General features: G+C 51.9%; 1 protein-coding gene across 4 annotated transcripts in view; it reads right to left on the minus strand.

Annotated features, from left to right (window-relative positions):
• Window positions 1–329: 329 nt before the first annotated feature.
• Window positions 330–16949, minus strand: part of MGMT (O-6-methylguanine-DNA methyltransferase) — a 278115-nt gene continuing 261495 nt past the window's right edge. For all 4 annotated transcript variants that reach the window (XM_070363502.1, XM_070363503.1, XM_070363504.1 and 1 more), the window contains 2 exons: window positions 6681–6820; window positions 330–590 (listed from right to left, as the gene is read on the minus strand). In XM_070363502.1, the coding sequence (XP_070219603.1) occupies window positions 381–590; window positions 6681–6820 (350 nt within the window). In that variant the 3' untranslated portion in view covers window positions 330–380. The remainder of the gene's footprint in view (window positions 591–6680; window positions 6821–16949) is intronic.

Consider the following 16949-nt stretch of genomic DNA (forward strand, 5'->3'; position numbering starts at 1 on the left):
AGGAGGGTCTGGCCGTCTGGGGCCTGGCTGGCCCTGGGTACCACCATGGTGTCTGAGGCAGCCAGCGGTTCCTGGTGGGCACCAGATGCCCCTTCCTTGCAGGGCAGTCATCCTCACGTTTACCAGGCTCCCATTCTCTCACCTCTGATTCAAGAGAATCAGCAAGGGGACAATCACAGTGACAGAAGTGAGCAAGCTACACCCACGGGGGGCAGCCTCTGGGCTCTCTTCATGGTAAATCGTAAAGAAGCAGACACATGACACCTCTGAGACTCTGGCTCCTTTAATGAGACACCCCGCCCTCAGCACCCCCCACCCTCCCTCAGCACCCCCCACCTCCCCAGCACACACCCCATGCCTAGCACACTGCTCACACACACTCAGTCTCGGCCTGCGGGCTGGGAGCTGGCGGTGCTACCCAGGGCCCCGCGCCAGGATCCAGTGGCACGGGAGCCCCCTCCACGGGCTGCTTTCCCGGCGGGCCGGCCCTCGTGGGCCAGCAGCCACTCCTTCACGCCCACTCCTCCGGAGTAGTTGCCCATGGCCCCGCTGCTGCAGACCACTCGATGGCACGGGATGAGGATGGGGATCTGCAAGAGAGCGAGGTGGCTACATCAGCCTGGCCCCATGCCCACCCCGGCGGCCCCCCAGCCACGTGCAGGCGCCACGTCAGCCTGGCCCCACACCCACCCCGGCGGCCCCCACCCAGCCACGCGCAGGCCCCGTCTCAGCACAAGTTGCCCCTTGGCCTCTGAGTGTCCTGGGTGGGCTGGGGCAGGCCCAAGGTAAATGTGGGGCATCTTCTAGAGCAGGGGTCTCCAGCCTCCGGACACACCCAGGTCTGTGGTCTGTGAGAAAACAGGCCCCACCACACGGGGGAGCGGCAGGTGAAACCAAAACCAACCCCCATCCTATCCTGGGTCCGTGGAAAAACTGTCTTTCACGAAACTTGTTCCTGGTGCCCAAAAGGCTGGGTTCTAGAGAATCCCTTCATGCTAGGATTTGGAAGGACAAAACAGTTTCACTTGGTAAGTGATTTAAAATGTATATGCACAGAACTTAAGAAGACATTCCCAAGTTTAGGTGCCATGCAAAGTTCCCAAGCATTTCCGAGAAGTAAGAGGAAACGCCAGGGAACGCTGTGTTCAGAGGCCACTCTAACTCCAAGGCTGGCTAACCGTGGATGCGGCCCAGGCAGTCCGCACTTGGTTTTGTAAATAAAGGCTCATTGGAGCACAGCTACGCCCACTTGGTACATACTACGTGGCTGCTTTTGCAAAACCGAAAACATTTACTGTCCTGCCCTTTACAGGGATCGCTTGCCAACCCTGCTTTACAGACACCAGTGGACCCGGGGGTCTGCGGGGTGGGGGGGGCTGCTTCTCTCCTTAGCCTCTGATACAGAAAGTTTGAGAAGCTCCACTTCTCATCTGTTCCTATCTGAGAAGCAGTCGCCAGACCCCCCGAATCCCAGGCTGGGATGGACCCTCTGCCCTGGGGCCCTGCCCCCCACCCTTCCTCCCACAGGGTCTTCCCCACCTCCCAAAAAAGCCCTAAGAGGGCAAAGCTGCCCTGCGCCTTTCACATCTGGAGACAAGCGGAGTAGTTAGATGCCTGCCTAAATCAGCAGGGTGACTCCACGGAAAGCAAGGGCACTTCACAAAGAAAGCAGATACAAACACGGAGAACTGCCCGACAGTTGGACAGGCTCTGCCGCTGGGATCCTGGGGGCAACAGCCGGCCAAGTGCTGAGCATCCCTGAGTCGCACCAGGAAACACGGGCCCAGCACCACCTCCTAGAGAGGCTCACCTGCAGCTCACAACGCTGCCACACCAGCCCCAGGGGAGGGGCAGGCCCAGTTCCCAGGAGGCTGGACAGGCAGGCGGGCCTGCACACGAGGTGCAGACGCCCCCAGAACAGGGCTTCCTCCAGCTCCGGCACACCGCTGACTGGTCCGGAGCTGGCCGCATGCACACCTGCAGGAGCGTGAGACCCCACGGAGTGGCCTGGACTGGACGGCAGGGCCCACAGGCGCTGGACGTGACTCTGGCAGGGGCTGTGGCTCCTCTTGCAGCCGCACAGGTGAGTCCCACCTTGCCCCGTGCTCCTCACGGCGACCCCCACCGGAGGGACCCGGCCCGCCCGGCTGCGGCCTCTTCAGCAGGAGGCCCAAGGGGCCCCTGGCAGCCCCACCGGGTCCGTTCCTGGAGGTGAGGGTTGCTGTCTGCACAGGGCTCTGACTGCAGGTGAGGGGGGTGGCGCTCCTGGGCTGGTCTGGCCCCCTTCTACCCCCAAGGGGAGGGTGACTCACTGAGCAACTGTCCTTGGATAAAGGCAGGACCGTGTCTGCCCAGCACCTGCGGAGTCCGGCAGAGGGACCGCCTGCCCGCCGGCACAGGAGTCCTGTCTGGAGAGGGGCAGGCGCAGGAAGCTAGACGCAGGCCTTCAGAGACCCCACATGTGGGGGGCCTCCGCTCAAGGTAACCAGGCGCCTCTGCTCCCCGGGAGGCCGTCTCTGCCCCCACCGGAGGCCTTCACTGCGGGTGGAGCAGGCTGTCACTTGCCGCCACGTGACACACACTCCCCCTGGGGTGCCCGTCTGTTGGTCCCGGGAGGGTGGCTGGGTTCCCGGCCCTGTCCTGTCCTGGACACGCTGCTCAGTAAGGATGCGGCAGGGAGAACATGCCCTCCGTGCAGCCCAGGCCAGACTCCGCAACCTGAGGGCGCAGTGAGCCTCTCGTCCGGGGCCGAAAGCTGCTTGGAGGCCCGCGCTCTGCACGCTGCCCCGGGGGGCCGCAGAGGCAGGGCCCGCAGGTAGCTGTCTGACCTCCCGCGCCTCACAGACCAGCCCTGACTCGGATTCTGGGGAGTCTGGGTTGCCGTGGGAGCACGTGCTGTCTGTGGAGTTCCAGCCCTGCGTGCTGAGGAGGGCTCGGGCTTCCTCTCCTGCACAGCCTGACCAAGCGAGAAGCGGCCACACACTGCTGGGCCTGCCCACAGCACACAACCGGGGGGAACAGGAAACTTCAGGAGCAGAGTGTTTGCTCTGATTGGGGGTTTTTTATCAAATACAGTAGTCACATTAATAATTGCTGGGAGGACACGATTAGATAATACACAATTCAAGTTTTTGACTGATAAGGAGGTAGACACTTAATTCAATTTAGTTTCATAAACATTTAGGCCCCAATTCAATTTTCCTCCCGAACAGCAGACTTCACACACAAGCTCTCCTTCTCTTCCCTCTTGCCCAACGAGCTACGAAACTGCAAGTGTGTAACGCGACTCTCTGTCTGTGCACCACGCAGATAACAGGCTGCCGGCCGGGAATAGCAATTACAGAGAGAGCTATGATCAGTCTTCATCTGTGATGGGAACTGGTGACTGACCAAACACACACGATTCTCACCTCCAGAAGCGGGAACCCTGCTTCTGGTCATGCTAATTTCAGTGACAGGTTCCAGACTGTTAAAATAATGAAACCTGCTAAAATTCACTGTGCCCCTGAGGACATTCCAAGGGATCCATGCCCTCTGTGCCCTCTCCTTTAAAGCCCGTGCCGCATGAAATGTAATTTTTATCAATAACCAAGTAGCTCATAATATCATAGCTGCATTGAAATCTTCATGCTGTGAAATCTAATTCATCCAATACATGAATCCATCACTTACACAGACCCTTTCTCAAATGCTATAAAACTTCCAAACCCATAGATTTGTCTCCAACAAAAATAACACGAAGGGGCCTTTCAATCAATAATGGAATCCCTCTGATTCTGGTGCTGGCTGAGTATTTTCTCCAGCTTTGCCTTTGTTCTTGTGGGTAGCAGCCCACAAGGGAAAGAGCTTGTTTTCACTTGCGGCCTCATCAATACCTAAATCCTGGTGAACAAGTGACACTGAGAAGCTGTAATCAATAGCTCCCTGTGCGTTTTTTTCTTCTGGTCAAATGGTTCAGCCCCACTGACAGCCCTGACACTTAGAACACGATGCTAAATCTTTATCAGCAGCCATCTGGGTGACTGGCAGGACAAGACTCGGGGGGTCATTAAGGCTCACGGCATCTGCGAATAAACGAGCTCCTCAGGAACGCACTTGTTTAGGAAAAGGTGGGGAAACTCTCTGGCAAGTATTGATTGGCTCTGAACTGCATTTAGCAAATTCTGAGGATGAGCAGGAAGGGGCTTTATCAGGCAGGGTGTGTGAGCCCTCGTCAACCTGCCCCACCAGAAGACTGCCGTCCCAGGGCTCGGTCTGGGACAGGGCATTCTGGAGGGCTGCCAAGACATTATACCTGGGCTATTAATCTGTTCATGGAAAATTCTGGAAAAACCAAGGGCCTGGGGTGGGCTGAAACCTCCCCAGCAGCAGACACCACCCCTCAGTCTGTGGGTGAGCAGCCCACGCCTCGAGCACAGGCCATCAGGGGGGCCAGCGTGTCCTCGTTTACTGCCGGACACCACGGAATGGGCACATGGTGAGTGCCAGGGCGTCCTGCAGCTTCTGCGTCCGTCTGCCTGTCACGCTCCTCCTGAACACAGAGATGGCTTCACTGGGTACGTCTCCAGGCCGTGCTCCCTATGCCTACGTGTGTGGCTCTGTGGCTGGACTCTGCCGTCAGCACTGAGAAGGGGGACGTGTCCACCAGATCCAGTCCCTGACTAGGCCCCTTATTCCTTCATATCCCTGGGTCCCCTTAGGACCCCTCAGCCCTCTCTATGGATGACCCGAAGACCTCTGAGCATGGCTGACTCCGCTGAGCTGGCCCAGCTGCAAGGCACGCAGGCTGTCTCCTTCCGGGAGCACCCCAGCTCTTCTGAGCCACCCCTGGAGGCATCTACTGGGTCCTCTGCAACTTTCTCGTCAGGCTGGGGTTCCTGTGTGAGGCCAGGCAGTGCCCTGCGACAGAGGGATGCCCAGGGCAAGGCCAGAGGCTCACGGCTGCCGCGCCACCCTTGTCACGGGACGGCACCACCATGAGGGGCCACGGTGCGGGCACAATCCTCCCCGTGTCCTCAGGCCACCTGGGCATGCGCCCACGGGGATGTCAGGACAGGGACTGCACGGACAGAAGCGTCTCAGGCCCCGTGAGAGCCTGCTTTACAGATGTTAGGGGCTGGGCCAGAGTTGAGCATAGACAGTCACAGAGATTAAAAGTAGGAGAAGGCAGTCCTGCTGCCTGCAGGACAATACAGGTTTCTGAGTGCTGCCTTACGCGGTCGCCAGCAGCCACAGCCTGGCCACTTCAGAGAGTGGGAACTGCGGGTGTCACGAGGGGCAGGTGTGGGCTGCTGTGCACGTCAGTGAGCGGGGCTGCACACGGCGTGGGGGCAGGCAGTTCTGGGACGAAAGGCCAGCCTCAGGGAGGGGAGCAGAAGGACCAAGCATCCCCAGGGCGTGAATGGAGTGCGGACAGACAGGAGAATTTCTACACAGCTCAGTGACCCTGGGAGGCAGGAAGCGGGCACCTCCTGAGCTCACCCAGAGGCCCTGAGTGGACACACAGCACGGGGCCAAGTCAAACTGTCCAACAGGGTGACCTGGGAGAAGGCGGGGGCCTTCCAGAGGGGAGGAGCTGCGTCAGCGTCACTGGGAAACCTCAACAGTTACCCCTGGAAACTGATCCAGGGCCATCCACATGTGCCATGCAAACGGGGCCTGCAGCCCGTGGAGGCGGCGTGTGTGAACGACACCCTGGGACGCCGTGATGGAAGCACAAGGGGTGCAGACACGACACTGCCCCGCTCCCCCGCCTCTGCCGCGCGGAGCTCGCGACCCGGGAGGCGGCGGTGCTGTCATCCGCCGCGTGCTGCTCCCGACAATCTGGGGTGTTTAACATGGATGCAGACTCTTCTCCAGGCAGACAAGCACTGTAACAGCCCACGCACACCCACAGGAGCCGCCCCTGCACCAGCAGTGGTGCGATTCTGTGTGGAAGGCCGAGTGGCCGCCCTCCTGAGACACTGGCCCTGCCCCGGGGGCTGCCAGCTGAGGGGAGGGGGCTGCGGGCCGTGCCAGGCAAACCCGCCTCTCCCCGGAGAGCATGGACAGAAACCGTATTGAAAACACACAGCAAAGCCACAGGGATGTTTTAAGAACTGGGTCCATCTGATGGAGTAACTCCCCACCCCACGATGTGACCATCTGTTGGCTTTTCCTTATTGGATGGCACTCTCCCACCATGTTACAGAGTCCCTACAGCTTCAGGGAGAGACCGTCCTGGGGTGATGGCACCCAGGTCTGCAGAGACCCTCCTAGGGTGATGGCGCCCGGGTCTGGAGAGGCCATCCCTGACTGACAGCACCCGGGTCTGGAGAGAGCGTCCTGGGGCGACGGCGCCCGGGTCTGCTGGGCACCGCAGACCAATGACACCGGGGACGTTCCAGGGCCCCGTGCGGTAGTGTGAGGGCTCCCAGAGGCCGAGCTGCTGTGTGGACGGGGTGCCCTTCCCATCCCCTGCAGGGTCCTCAGGTGAGTGTGGCCTTGGCCAGGCCCCTGCCACAGCCTTCCGAGACTGGACGGCCCCCTTCCAGAGGCCCCGACATGAACACCTCCTCTCCTCCCCAACAGCCCGGTTGCCTCTGACACTCGCCTGAATCAAAGGACCCTCAGACCCTGAGCGCGGTGCCCCAGTGCCCTGCTGACTGCGGCCGGGCTGACCCCCGCAGCCACACACTCACAGGGTTGCTCCTCATGGCTCCTCCCACGGCCCGCGCTGCTCTGGGGTTGCCCGCCAGGGCTGCTAATTGCTGGTAAGAAACCGTTTCTCCGAATTTCACAAGCGTCAGCAGCTTCCATAACACCTGTCTGGTGAATGACTCTGAAAGGGAGAAAGCAAATGACGTTATTGGGACAAACGGCTCCAACAGCTAAGATACAAACAGCTGCCAGCCCTGAAAGAGAAAACGCAACAGCGTACACAGAGGTGTGACTTAATTAAAACCCAGCTCCGCACGGGGTCCTGTCACCACGTCACCGACGAGAGGACGCGCGGGAGGCGAGCCGAGGGCGGGCCGGCACCTCCGCAGGCCCCGCCAGCGGGCAGCACAGACGGCCCGCCCTCCCACCTCCCCGGAGCTCCACGTGGGCCTGCAGCACGCTCTCCTGGGGCCCGCGCGGGTGTGGATCGCACACAGCTCACTTCACAAGCACAGAAGGCCCTGCGTGCACACCAACTTTGGAAGCTTTGTACTGCTTGTTCAGTCCTGACTCCAGCTGGGACGCAGAAGGAAAAGGAGGCCGTGGGCTGGATCACGGTCTGATGCTAGCTTAGCCGTCCACACCCGAGCGCGAGCAGGCTTAGGATGCCATACAACGCGGTCCATGAGGCTGGTGGTGACCTTGGCTCCAGGCATCCGTAAGGAGCAGAGCTGCAAAGATAAAACAGCCTTACCCCCGTTTTAATGAGCAGCCACATCAAGCTGCTGCAGGGGTGAAGAAGAGGACACAGGACAGCCTCTCCCTCTGCTGCAGGCCGAGCGTGCTTCCGGGTGTGCAGGGTGCTGCAGAGGAGCTGGGCATGGGCCGGGCCGTCTCAGTCGAGGCCTCTCATCTTTCCCCAAAAGACGCGTGTCCGCGAGCATGGGACAGGGAGCTGCCCAGCAACCCCCCGCCCCGCCACCTCCCCCAAGGCGAGGGCAGGAGCGCCCGACACAGCAAAAAAGGGAAGGATTCCACGGGCAGTTCCTGGGTCCAGAACAGCACTAATTACACTTCACGCCAAGCTGGCCAAGTGCGATTTGGTTCTTAAAGGAAACACACCCTTACACGCGTGTTAAATAATAAAAATCACTTCTTAACTGAAGGGAATGATAATCACTTCACTGGGAAAAAAATCTGTTTAGTCTTTATTATAACATTAAGCAAATTAAACATCAGCATAATCCAGGTGATACTAGAAAAGGGTCAGCAAAGAAATTGACTTTGTTGTTCATTAATTTACATGGATTAGCAGAGGGCAGAAAGATAGCGAATGTGCTCTAGTTTTTTATGATATAATTTCAAACTCTACACCATTTGTGGCAGGAGGGTGACTTTGGGGTTAATCAGACTGATTTGTCCTTTTAATTGCTTTCTATTCAAAGAAAATTCATTAGATAATGTTCTCTTCAAAATTCATGAATCAATTTAACTGAAGAAACCACATTAACAGCTTTGGGTTCATTAGCACATGCGGTTGTGTGACTAGCTGATTGCTGCGAGGGTTTCCTTAGGCAAACAGACTTTGTTTACTGTGATTTCTTTAGAAAGCATTTTGAAACCAAACTGTTCATCATCATTATCGTCACCACTGTTGTGCCTAACTTAAAAAGAAAAGGAAGGAAAAAGAAAAGCAGGGCAGCTTGGTGGTATCTTGGAGAAAAAGAGGTTTCAGGGACAGCTGTCTTGAAAAAGACACAATAAAAGCAGCCCGAGTCAATACCGCAAGACGCCAAGGCCAGATCCCAGCCTTCCTCCGAGAGCAGAGCTGCCGGCTCCAGCTTCCCTGCTCTGGCCCGGGGAGAGGGTGCTGCCCAGGCTGTCCCGAGAGCAGCCTGGGACCTACTGAACCGGCAGGGACAGTGAGGGGTGTGTGCGCAGGGGACTGGAGACAGCAGCTCTGAGGAGCCATGTCCGCTCCTCCGCCCTCATGGAGTACCAGCCCCAGCGCTGCTCTGACAGGTTACCGCCAAGTCACAGAGCACCTCTCCTTCCAAGGGCAGAAGCATCGTATAATGAAACAATTACAAGCCCATGTGTGAGCACGGAGTTTATCAAACATTTTTGGCTTTGTCATCAATTTTTCACAGGCAACCATTTCTCATCTTGTACATGCCCGGCGATATCTTAGGACAAACAGCTGAAAAAAATGCAGTATTTTGCAATCAAGCACATCATTTTTGTTACCTGGAACTCAATCCACCCCGTAGGGAGCAAATGCATTAATTAGTCTTAAGCAGCTCTCAGAGTCAATGCCTTTGCTCTGGACCTGTGCAAAAATCAGACTTGAGCCCCACTTCTCCAAAAAGGAGGGGCAACTGTGAGCTGTTGAATATCATTCTGAAATGTAGTAAAAAAATCTGCTCATAAAAATGAACATAAGGTGGAAAACACATTCTCTTGAAGGTGTTCAGTTCAGTCGCTCAGTCGTGTGTGACTCTTTGTGACCCCATGAACCGCAGGCCTCCCTGTCCACCACCAACTCCCGGAGTTCACCCAAACTCATGTCTGTTGAGTCAGTGATACCATCCAGCCATCTCATCCTCTGTCATTCCCTTCTCCTGCCCTCAATCTTTCCCAACATCAGGGTCTTTCCAATGAGTCAGCTCTTCGCATCAGGTGGCCAAAGTATTGGAGTTTCAGCTTCAACATCAGTCCTTCCAATGAACACCCAGGACTGATCTCCTGGTTGGATCTCCGTGCAGTCCAAGGGACTCAAGAGTCTTGGTGAGGTGACCATATAAATCTTTAGCGGTGGGACCATTACTTCAGGTGGCCCTAAGGACTGATGCTGAAGCTCCAACACTTTGTCCACCTGACACGAAGAACTGACTCACTAGAGAAGCCCCTGATGCTGGGAAAGTGTGAAGGCAGGAGGAGAACAAGATGACAGAGGATGAGATGGGTGGATGGCATCACCGACACAATGGACATGAACTTGGGCAAACTCTGGGAGGCGGGGAGGGACAGGGAAGCCTGGCGTGCTGTAGTCCATGGGGTCGCAAAGAGCTGGACACAACCTGGAGACTGACCAGCAGCAGCAGCAACCACTGAACCACCGCCTTTCTCTCCTGTGAAGGTCCCCACGGGGGGCAGGCCGCGGCCTCCACAGGCCACACTCCGGGTGCTCCTCTCCCTTGCCCTCTCCAGCCTGCTCTGGAACTCAGGTGGGGTCGAGACTGCTTCTTAGCTCTCCCTTATCCTAAGGACCTGGTCATTTCCATTTCAGCCTGGGTGGCTATTCAGACCCGCCCACTATAACCACCTAAACCTGGTGAAGACTGTTTTCTAAACCCTCTCTCTTCCTGGGCTGCTGCATAGGACTTCGTGGGTCAGGCTGCTGACAACACTGCATGCCTGTGGGATGCCCTGCCATAGCACCGAACCTGGTGTCCACGCCTGGGTCATGGCCGCCTGCCAGGTTTACGACTTTCCAAGGGCTCTCCAGGCCTGGCCTTCTCTGGCCTCTGGCACAGAGGGAGCCCATAACACCCTGGAGTGAGCACCAGGTTCTGATCAGGCGAATCCAGCACAGTTCTCACACCACATGCTCTTCAAGAGCATATCGGCTAACGTGACCTGATGCTGTCTCAGTATCAAAGCAGCCAGACGACCTTCCCAGGAAGGAGCCCAGGAGGGAGGCCATGAGAGCAAAGGGATGGGTGAGCACACGCTACTGAGTGCCTCCCTGAAGCCAGGGCACAGAGCGCAGGGCCATGGGGAGGAAAGGCTGGGGAAGAAGAACTGGAAGACGCGCTGTGATAAGGTGCCTGCTTACCACTTCTAATTCAGAAATCCCCAGCCAGGACTGGCTGTGGGCGTCCCAGGTGGCACTAGTGGTACAGAACCTGCCTGCCAACGCAGGAGACTCCAGAGATGCAGGTTCAATCCCCGGGTGGACAAGATGCCCTGAAGGAGGAAACGGCAGCCCACTCTTCTTGCCTGGAGAATCCCATGGATAGAGGAGCCTGGTGGGCTATAGTCCGGTGGGGGGGGTCACACAGTCAGACAAGACTGACAGGACTTTGCACGCACCCAGGACGGACTGCGGCCTGGACCCTGGAGGTGGCGTCAGTTCAGACGGAGCCCAGGAGCCCTCGCTGCCTTGAGAGGGGGAAGCCCCCCCAGGGCTACTGTCTTGAACTCTTTGGGCCCCAGGCAACCCTGCAGTGTGTGCTGGGGGTGGCAATGGTCGGGGCGGCAGGTGCTGAGAGCTCTGAGGAGAAACACCCTTTCTGAGGGGAAGGGCTGTGGGCCCAAAGGTGGCTGGGCCCCTGCGTTCTCCATCTCTCCTGCTGCCCGGCCCCAGAGGCCTGTGCGGTTGCAGGAGTGTGTGGGAGAGGACCAGGGAGGCTGTGGAGGAAGAGGGACTGGGAAACCACACCAGACCTGGAGCTGTGCGGGTGGATCCAATGCGAAACGCAAGACTGAGAACGGAGGGAAGGCTGAGCCCCTGCTGTGGTCCCGGGGGCAGCCCTGAGGAGACCGCGGAGGCTGCAGGGCGCAGACACCGAGAGCGCAGCCACAGGAGCCTGGCCAGGACTCAGGGGCTGCATCCAGCCAGGTCAAGGGTCTCGTCAACACGAACATCGGCGTTACCCACAGGACTCACATGAGACTCAGGGCCTCAGAACATCTATTCAAAATGAGCAGGTTACAAGGTCCAGAACATTCAGCATATGAAGAGTCAGGAAATCCTCAGCCTTCCTGGGAAAAGAAAATCATCAACTGTAATGGCCAAGAAGACATGGAAGTCAGACTCTCCTGACAACCTCTGCCCCGCCAAGCTTTGTGAGGTGTAATTAACAAAACTGTGCGACACCCAAACTACATGCGACAACCTGAGAAACCGCAGCTGAGGACAGCTGTACAGGATCTGTGGTAAGAACGCTGTGTGAAGGGAGAACACCCTTGGAGCAAGTGAAAATAGAGTTTCTAAAAAAATGAAAATTACGAAGAAAAGTCAGAGAATGTAGAACTGAAACATACAATATGCAAAAAGGAAGAACTGCACGGCATGGGCTTCTAGGCAGACTGGAGACGCCCGACGCAGAGTCGCCCAGCCTGAAGACGAGTCAGCAGAAATGGCCAACCCGAGAGGCAGGAAAGAACGCCAAAAGCGAACGACAGTATCCAAAGCAGCCTGGGGGACGCGCTGGAAAAGCCAGAAGGCCTCACACGCGTGTTACTGGAGTGCCAGAAGGAGAGAAAGCAAAGTGTGGGGTGGAGAAAAAATTCAAAGAAATAACAGCTAAAAATTGCCCAGATTTAGCAAAAGATACACAACCATAGATTTAAAAGAAGCTCAGCCATGTGCAAAGGGACAATCCCAAAGAAATCCACTCCCAAACCCATCAAGATGAAGCTGCTGAAATCTAAGGATGAAGATAGAAATCTGGAAAACAAGGAAAAATGGCATATTATTTGTGGGGAAACAATGTTTGAATGACTGTAGAATTCTTACAGAAACTGCAGAGATCAGAAGGAAGCAAAATGGCAGTTTTTAAAGTGCTGAGAGAAAAGAACCATCAACTCAGAATTCTATATCTCGTTTTGAAAAAAAAAATCCTTCAAGGGTGAAGTTAAAATAAAGACATTTTTAGATCAAAAAAACCTAGAGATAAGGCACTGCCAACAGACCTAAAAAGCTACAGGAAGCCCTTCAAGTAAGAAGCAAAACAATACCACAGGGAAGTGTGGAGCATCAGGAATAAAAGCAGAACCAGAGAAGTGGTGACTATTTGGCTAAACACCACAGATCCTCCTTCTGTCGAGTTCCTCAAAATGCGTTTAACGACTGAAAGAAGACCATGACGTCAACAGAGAAGACGGCAGTGTGTGCAGGTGAGAACCGTCAGCGGAGCTGAGAGGGCTCCGTGGCGGTGGGGCTTCTACGCTCCACGCTGAGGTGGTGAGACGCCGACTCCAGCTAGACTGCGACAGTGACGCGTGTGAGGTATTATAGTCCCTGAAGCAACCACCAGAAAACTGGTAAGAGATGATACAGTGAAAAAGAGATGGCGAACTAAAAAATGCTGAACTATTCCAAAGGAAGGAGAGAAAGGGGAACGAAAAATGAAAACAGAGGGAAAAGACAGAAAACAGATAATATTATGTGATAATAAAATAATAAAATGTAAGAAATTAGATAGCAATAAAGTGAAATAAGTGTCTGACATACCAACCCTAAGCGTTTATGTACCTTAACAACAGGGTTCAAATGCATGAAGCAAAAGCTGACGAAAATGAAACGATAATTGGTTAAATCCACAATTATGCTTGAAGACTTCACTACTCCTCTCTTGTAACTGACAGAAATATCTGACAGAAAATCAAGGATGCGGGAAAAAAAAAAACACCGTCAACCAACTTGTCTTAACTCTATAGAACGCTCAGTAACAGAGTTCTTTGGAAATACACATGGAGCACTAGTCAAGATGTAGCGCATCCTGGGTCACAAAACAAACATTAACACATTTAAAACAGCTGAAATCAGACAAATGATTTTCTCTGATCATAATGGAAAAGTGAAAAGGAAAATCTCCAAATATTTGAAGAGTAAATAAGCTATTTCTAAATAATCTATGAGCCACAGAAGAAATCCTAAGGAAAAGAAAACAAAACTGAGCTGAATGAAACGGAAAATACACACATCACAGACTATGGGACACAGCTAAAGCAATATTTAGAGGGATATTTATAGTATTAAATGCATATTTTAGAAAAAAGGTCTCAAATTAATGACAGTATAAAACACAACAATAATGAGTTGAGTTGATCAGTCATGTCCAGCTCTGCGACCCTATGGTCCGACCAGGCTCCTCCGTCCGTGGGATTCTCCAGGCAAGAGCACTGGAGTGGGCGGCCATGCCCTCCTCCAGGGGCTTCTCGACCCAGGGACTGAACCTGGGTCTCCTGCACTGCAGGCGGATTCTCTACCATCTGAGCCACCAGGGCAGCCCATAACAATAATAAGCTTCCAATTTAAGAAACCAGAAAAAGAAAACAAAAATAATCCGAAAGAAGAAGGAAAGGAATAATGAAGGTGACGACAGAAACCAGTGAAACTGAAAACAGAAAGTGACAGAGTGAAACACATGATGCCAAAGCCGGGCTCTCTGAGAAGGTAACTGATACATTTCTAGCAAGACTCATTAAAAACCCCTATCAACATAAGAAGTTAAAGAGGGGATGTTACTACTGACCTCACAGACACTGAATTCATAGTTTAAAATCTTCTGAAATCATAGGGCCAGATAATTTCACCAGAAAATTCTATCAAACATTTAAAAGAATAGATCAAATCAGCATAATTTTTTCAGAATAATAGAGAAGGGAACAATTCCTAAGGCATTTTATGAGGCTGTAATTATCCAAATACCAAAATCAAAGAAGCTGAAAGGCACAGATCACGATCTCTCATGGACACATATGCAAAAATTCTCAACAGGTACTTGCAAATCAAATCGAGAAATATATCATAAACAAGATATTAAAATTCAGTGGAGTTTGTCCTAGGAATGGAGGGCTGATTCAATATTTGAAAAAATTAATCTCTTATAAAGCTACATTAATCAAGATAGGATGTATTGGTGAAAAAAATACATATATCAATGCAACAGAATTAGAAGAACAAAGGCCAAGTCCATGGAAGAAGGATAATCCTTCCAAAAACCGGTGCTTGAACAACTGGGCAGCCACACACAAAATATGAATCTAGACAGACCCTGTATCTTCTACAGAAGCTGACTCAAAGTGGGCCACAGGCCTAAATCGAAGAGGCGAAACTATGAAAACCTCCATGAAAGGGAAAAAGTGGGTAAGCTGAACTTTATCATAAGTAGTTTTTGCTCTGTGAAAAATGCTGTTAAGATACCTTACAGATAAGGAACAAGCTGAAAGAAAAATTTGCAAGATATATTTGATAAAGGACTTGTATACAGAATACACAAAGACTTCTTAGAAGCTCAACACGAAAATGACCCAATTATAAAGTGGATAAGGGTTTAACTTGGGCCTCGCATGAGTGGCGCCAGGGAGGGGGTCTTCTGTCTTGGGAAGACCCCCTGGTGGAGGGCAGGGCAACCCACTCCCGGATTCTTGCCTGGAGAATCCCATGGACAGAGGAGCCTGGCGAGCTATATATATAGTTTATGGGGTTGCAAAGAGTTGGACAAGACTGAGCAATTAAGCACAAGAATTTAATAGACACCTCCTCACCAAAAAAGATATACAGGTGACAAATAAGCATCTGAAAAGATGTTGAACATCATTTGTCATTAGGGAGTTACAGGTTAAAATAAGAAGATACAATTAGATACTATTAGAATGGCTAAAAACCAACCAACCAAACAAAAAAACCTCAACAGTACTGACTGCTGGTGAGGATGAGGGATATTCAGTCACTGCTGATGGAAATGCAAAGCAGAACAACTATTCTGGAAGAAAGTTCGCTAATTTCTTACTTATAAAGCTAAATAGGAGCTTACCACATGAATGAGTGACTGCATTCCTAGGTATTTATACTCAACAGACTGGAAAACTTATGTCCACACAAAAACCCGCACAAGGATGTTTACAGCAGCTTTATTTACCTACTGCCGAAAGCTGGAAGCGACCAGGATGCCCTTTTATAAACAAACTAGGGAACATCCATACAGTGGAGTATTATGCAGTCATGTAAATACTGACCTTTCAAGTCACAAAAAGACATGAAGGAATATTAAAGGTACACTGCTAAGTGAAAAAAATTTTTTTGAAAAGGCTACATGCTGTATGACTCCAACGAGGCGACATTCTGGACATTTTGTAAAAGGAATGTATATATAGGGACATACATGAAATGTATACAAATTAACAGCAACAAAATATTTAAGAGACTGGAGGATCCCAGGACAGAGTGTAGGTGGTAAGGAGAATCTAACCATATTACAAATGTATGCACAACTCCACTGAAGTGTGTGGGAGGAAAAACAGTGACCCAAGCAACTTTGGAAAAAAGTGGAGTCTATGAGACTAAGGCAAAAGGAACTGCACTGTACACTGTACTCTGGCTGACAGGGCTGCTTCCCAAGGAAGTACAGGATAAAAACCCCAATACTGCGATACAGTATACTGGGCTCAAATAACTAAGGAGATGGATGGCAGAAGATGGGAGCCGGTTTCTCACTGATGGAAGAGGAGCGTACAGATAAGCAAGGGAGGCGGCTAGGATGATCCAGGTAATAATGGATTAGAAATCTATGTAGATTTGAGTATGAACTAATGTTTAGAAGACGTGGGTGGGTTCGATCTCTGGGTTGGGAAGATCCCCTGGAGAAGGGAAAGGCTACCCACTCCAGTATTCTGGCCTGGAGATTCCATGGACTAAGTGCATGGTGTTGCAAAGAGTCGGACACGACTGAGTGACTTTCACTCTACCTTAATATTGGTAGAGGTCAAAAAAAAAAAACATAAAAAAGAAAAAAAAAAACATAAAAAAAAATATTGGTAGAGGTCAATGCCAACCTCAACAGTGTTAAATCATGATGATAGTATGGACCCTTGACATGATTTCATGAAAATGGCAGTTTACCTCTGTGGTTTTCCTCCTCTAACTCCATAGCTCCAGTCTATGATGAGAAAAGCATCATATAAATTCTAATATGACATTCTACAAAATTTCTGACAAGTACTCTAGAAAACTGCAAAGGTCATCTTAGACAAGGAAAATCTTGAGAAAATGTCAAAGCTAAGAGAAATCTAAGGAGATGTAATGACCAAATCTAATACGGTATCCTAAATTGGTTCCTGAAACAGAAGGACATTAGGTTAAACCTAACGCAATCTGCATAAAATATGAACTTTAGTTAAGTAAGATATCGACACTGGTTCATTGTATTAACAAGTGTATCAGTAATACAAGAGGTCAATTATAGGGCAAAATAGATGTGGGTACAATAGATGTGGACTCTCTGTACTAACTCAATTATTATTATTGTGGTTTTTTTTTGGTAAATCTAAAACTGTTCTAAAAAATAAAGTCTACTTAAAATGAACTAATATGAGCCACCATATTAACAGCCTAATGAAGAAAAAGACATAATGATTAATATTAATCATGGTAGGAAAAAAATTTAAGAAGTTTCAACATACATTCATGACGACATCTCCCAGCCACCCTGGAACAACCCGATAAAGATAATGACAAAAGCCTGAAGTTCCTACCGTGCTTGCCTGTGAGAAGATGAATGGTTTGCCCTCAAGATTGA

Source organism: Bos mutus, chromosome 26, assembly GCF_027580195.1.
Source record: "Bos mutus isolate GX-2022 chromosome 26, NWIPB_WYAK_1.1, whole genome shotgun sequence".
Classification (NCBI taxonomy): Eukaryota; Metazoa; Chordata; class Mammalia; order Artiodactyla; family Bovidae; genus Bos; species Bos mutus.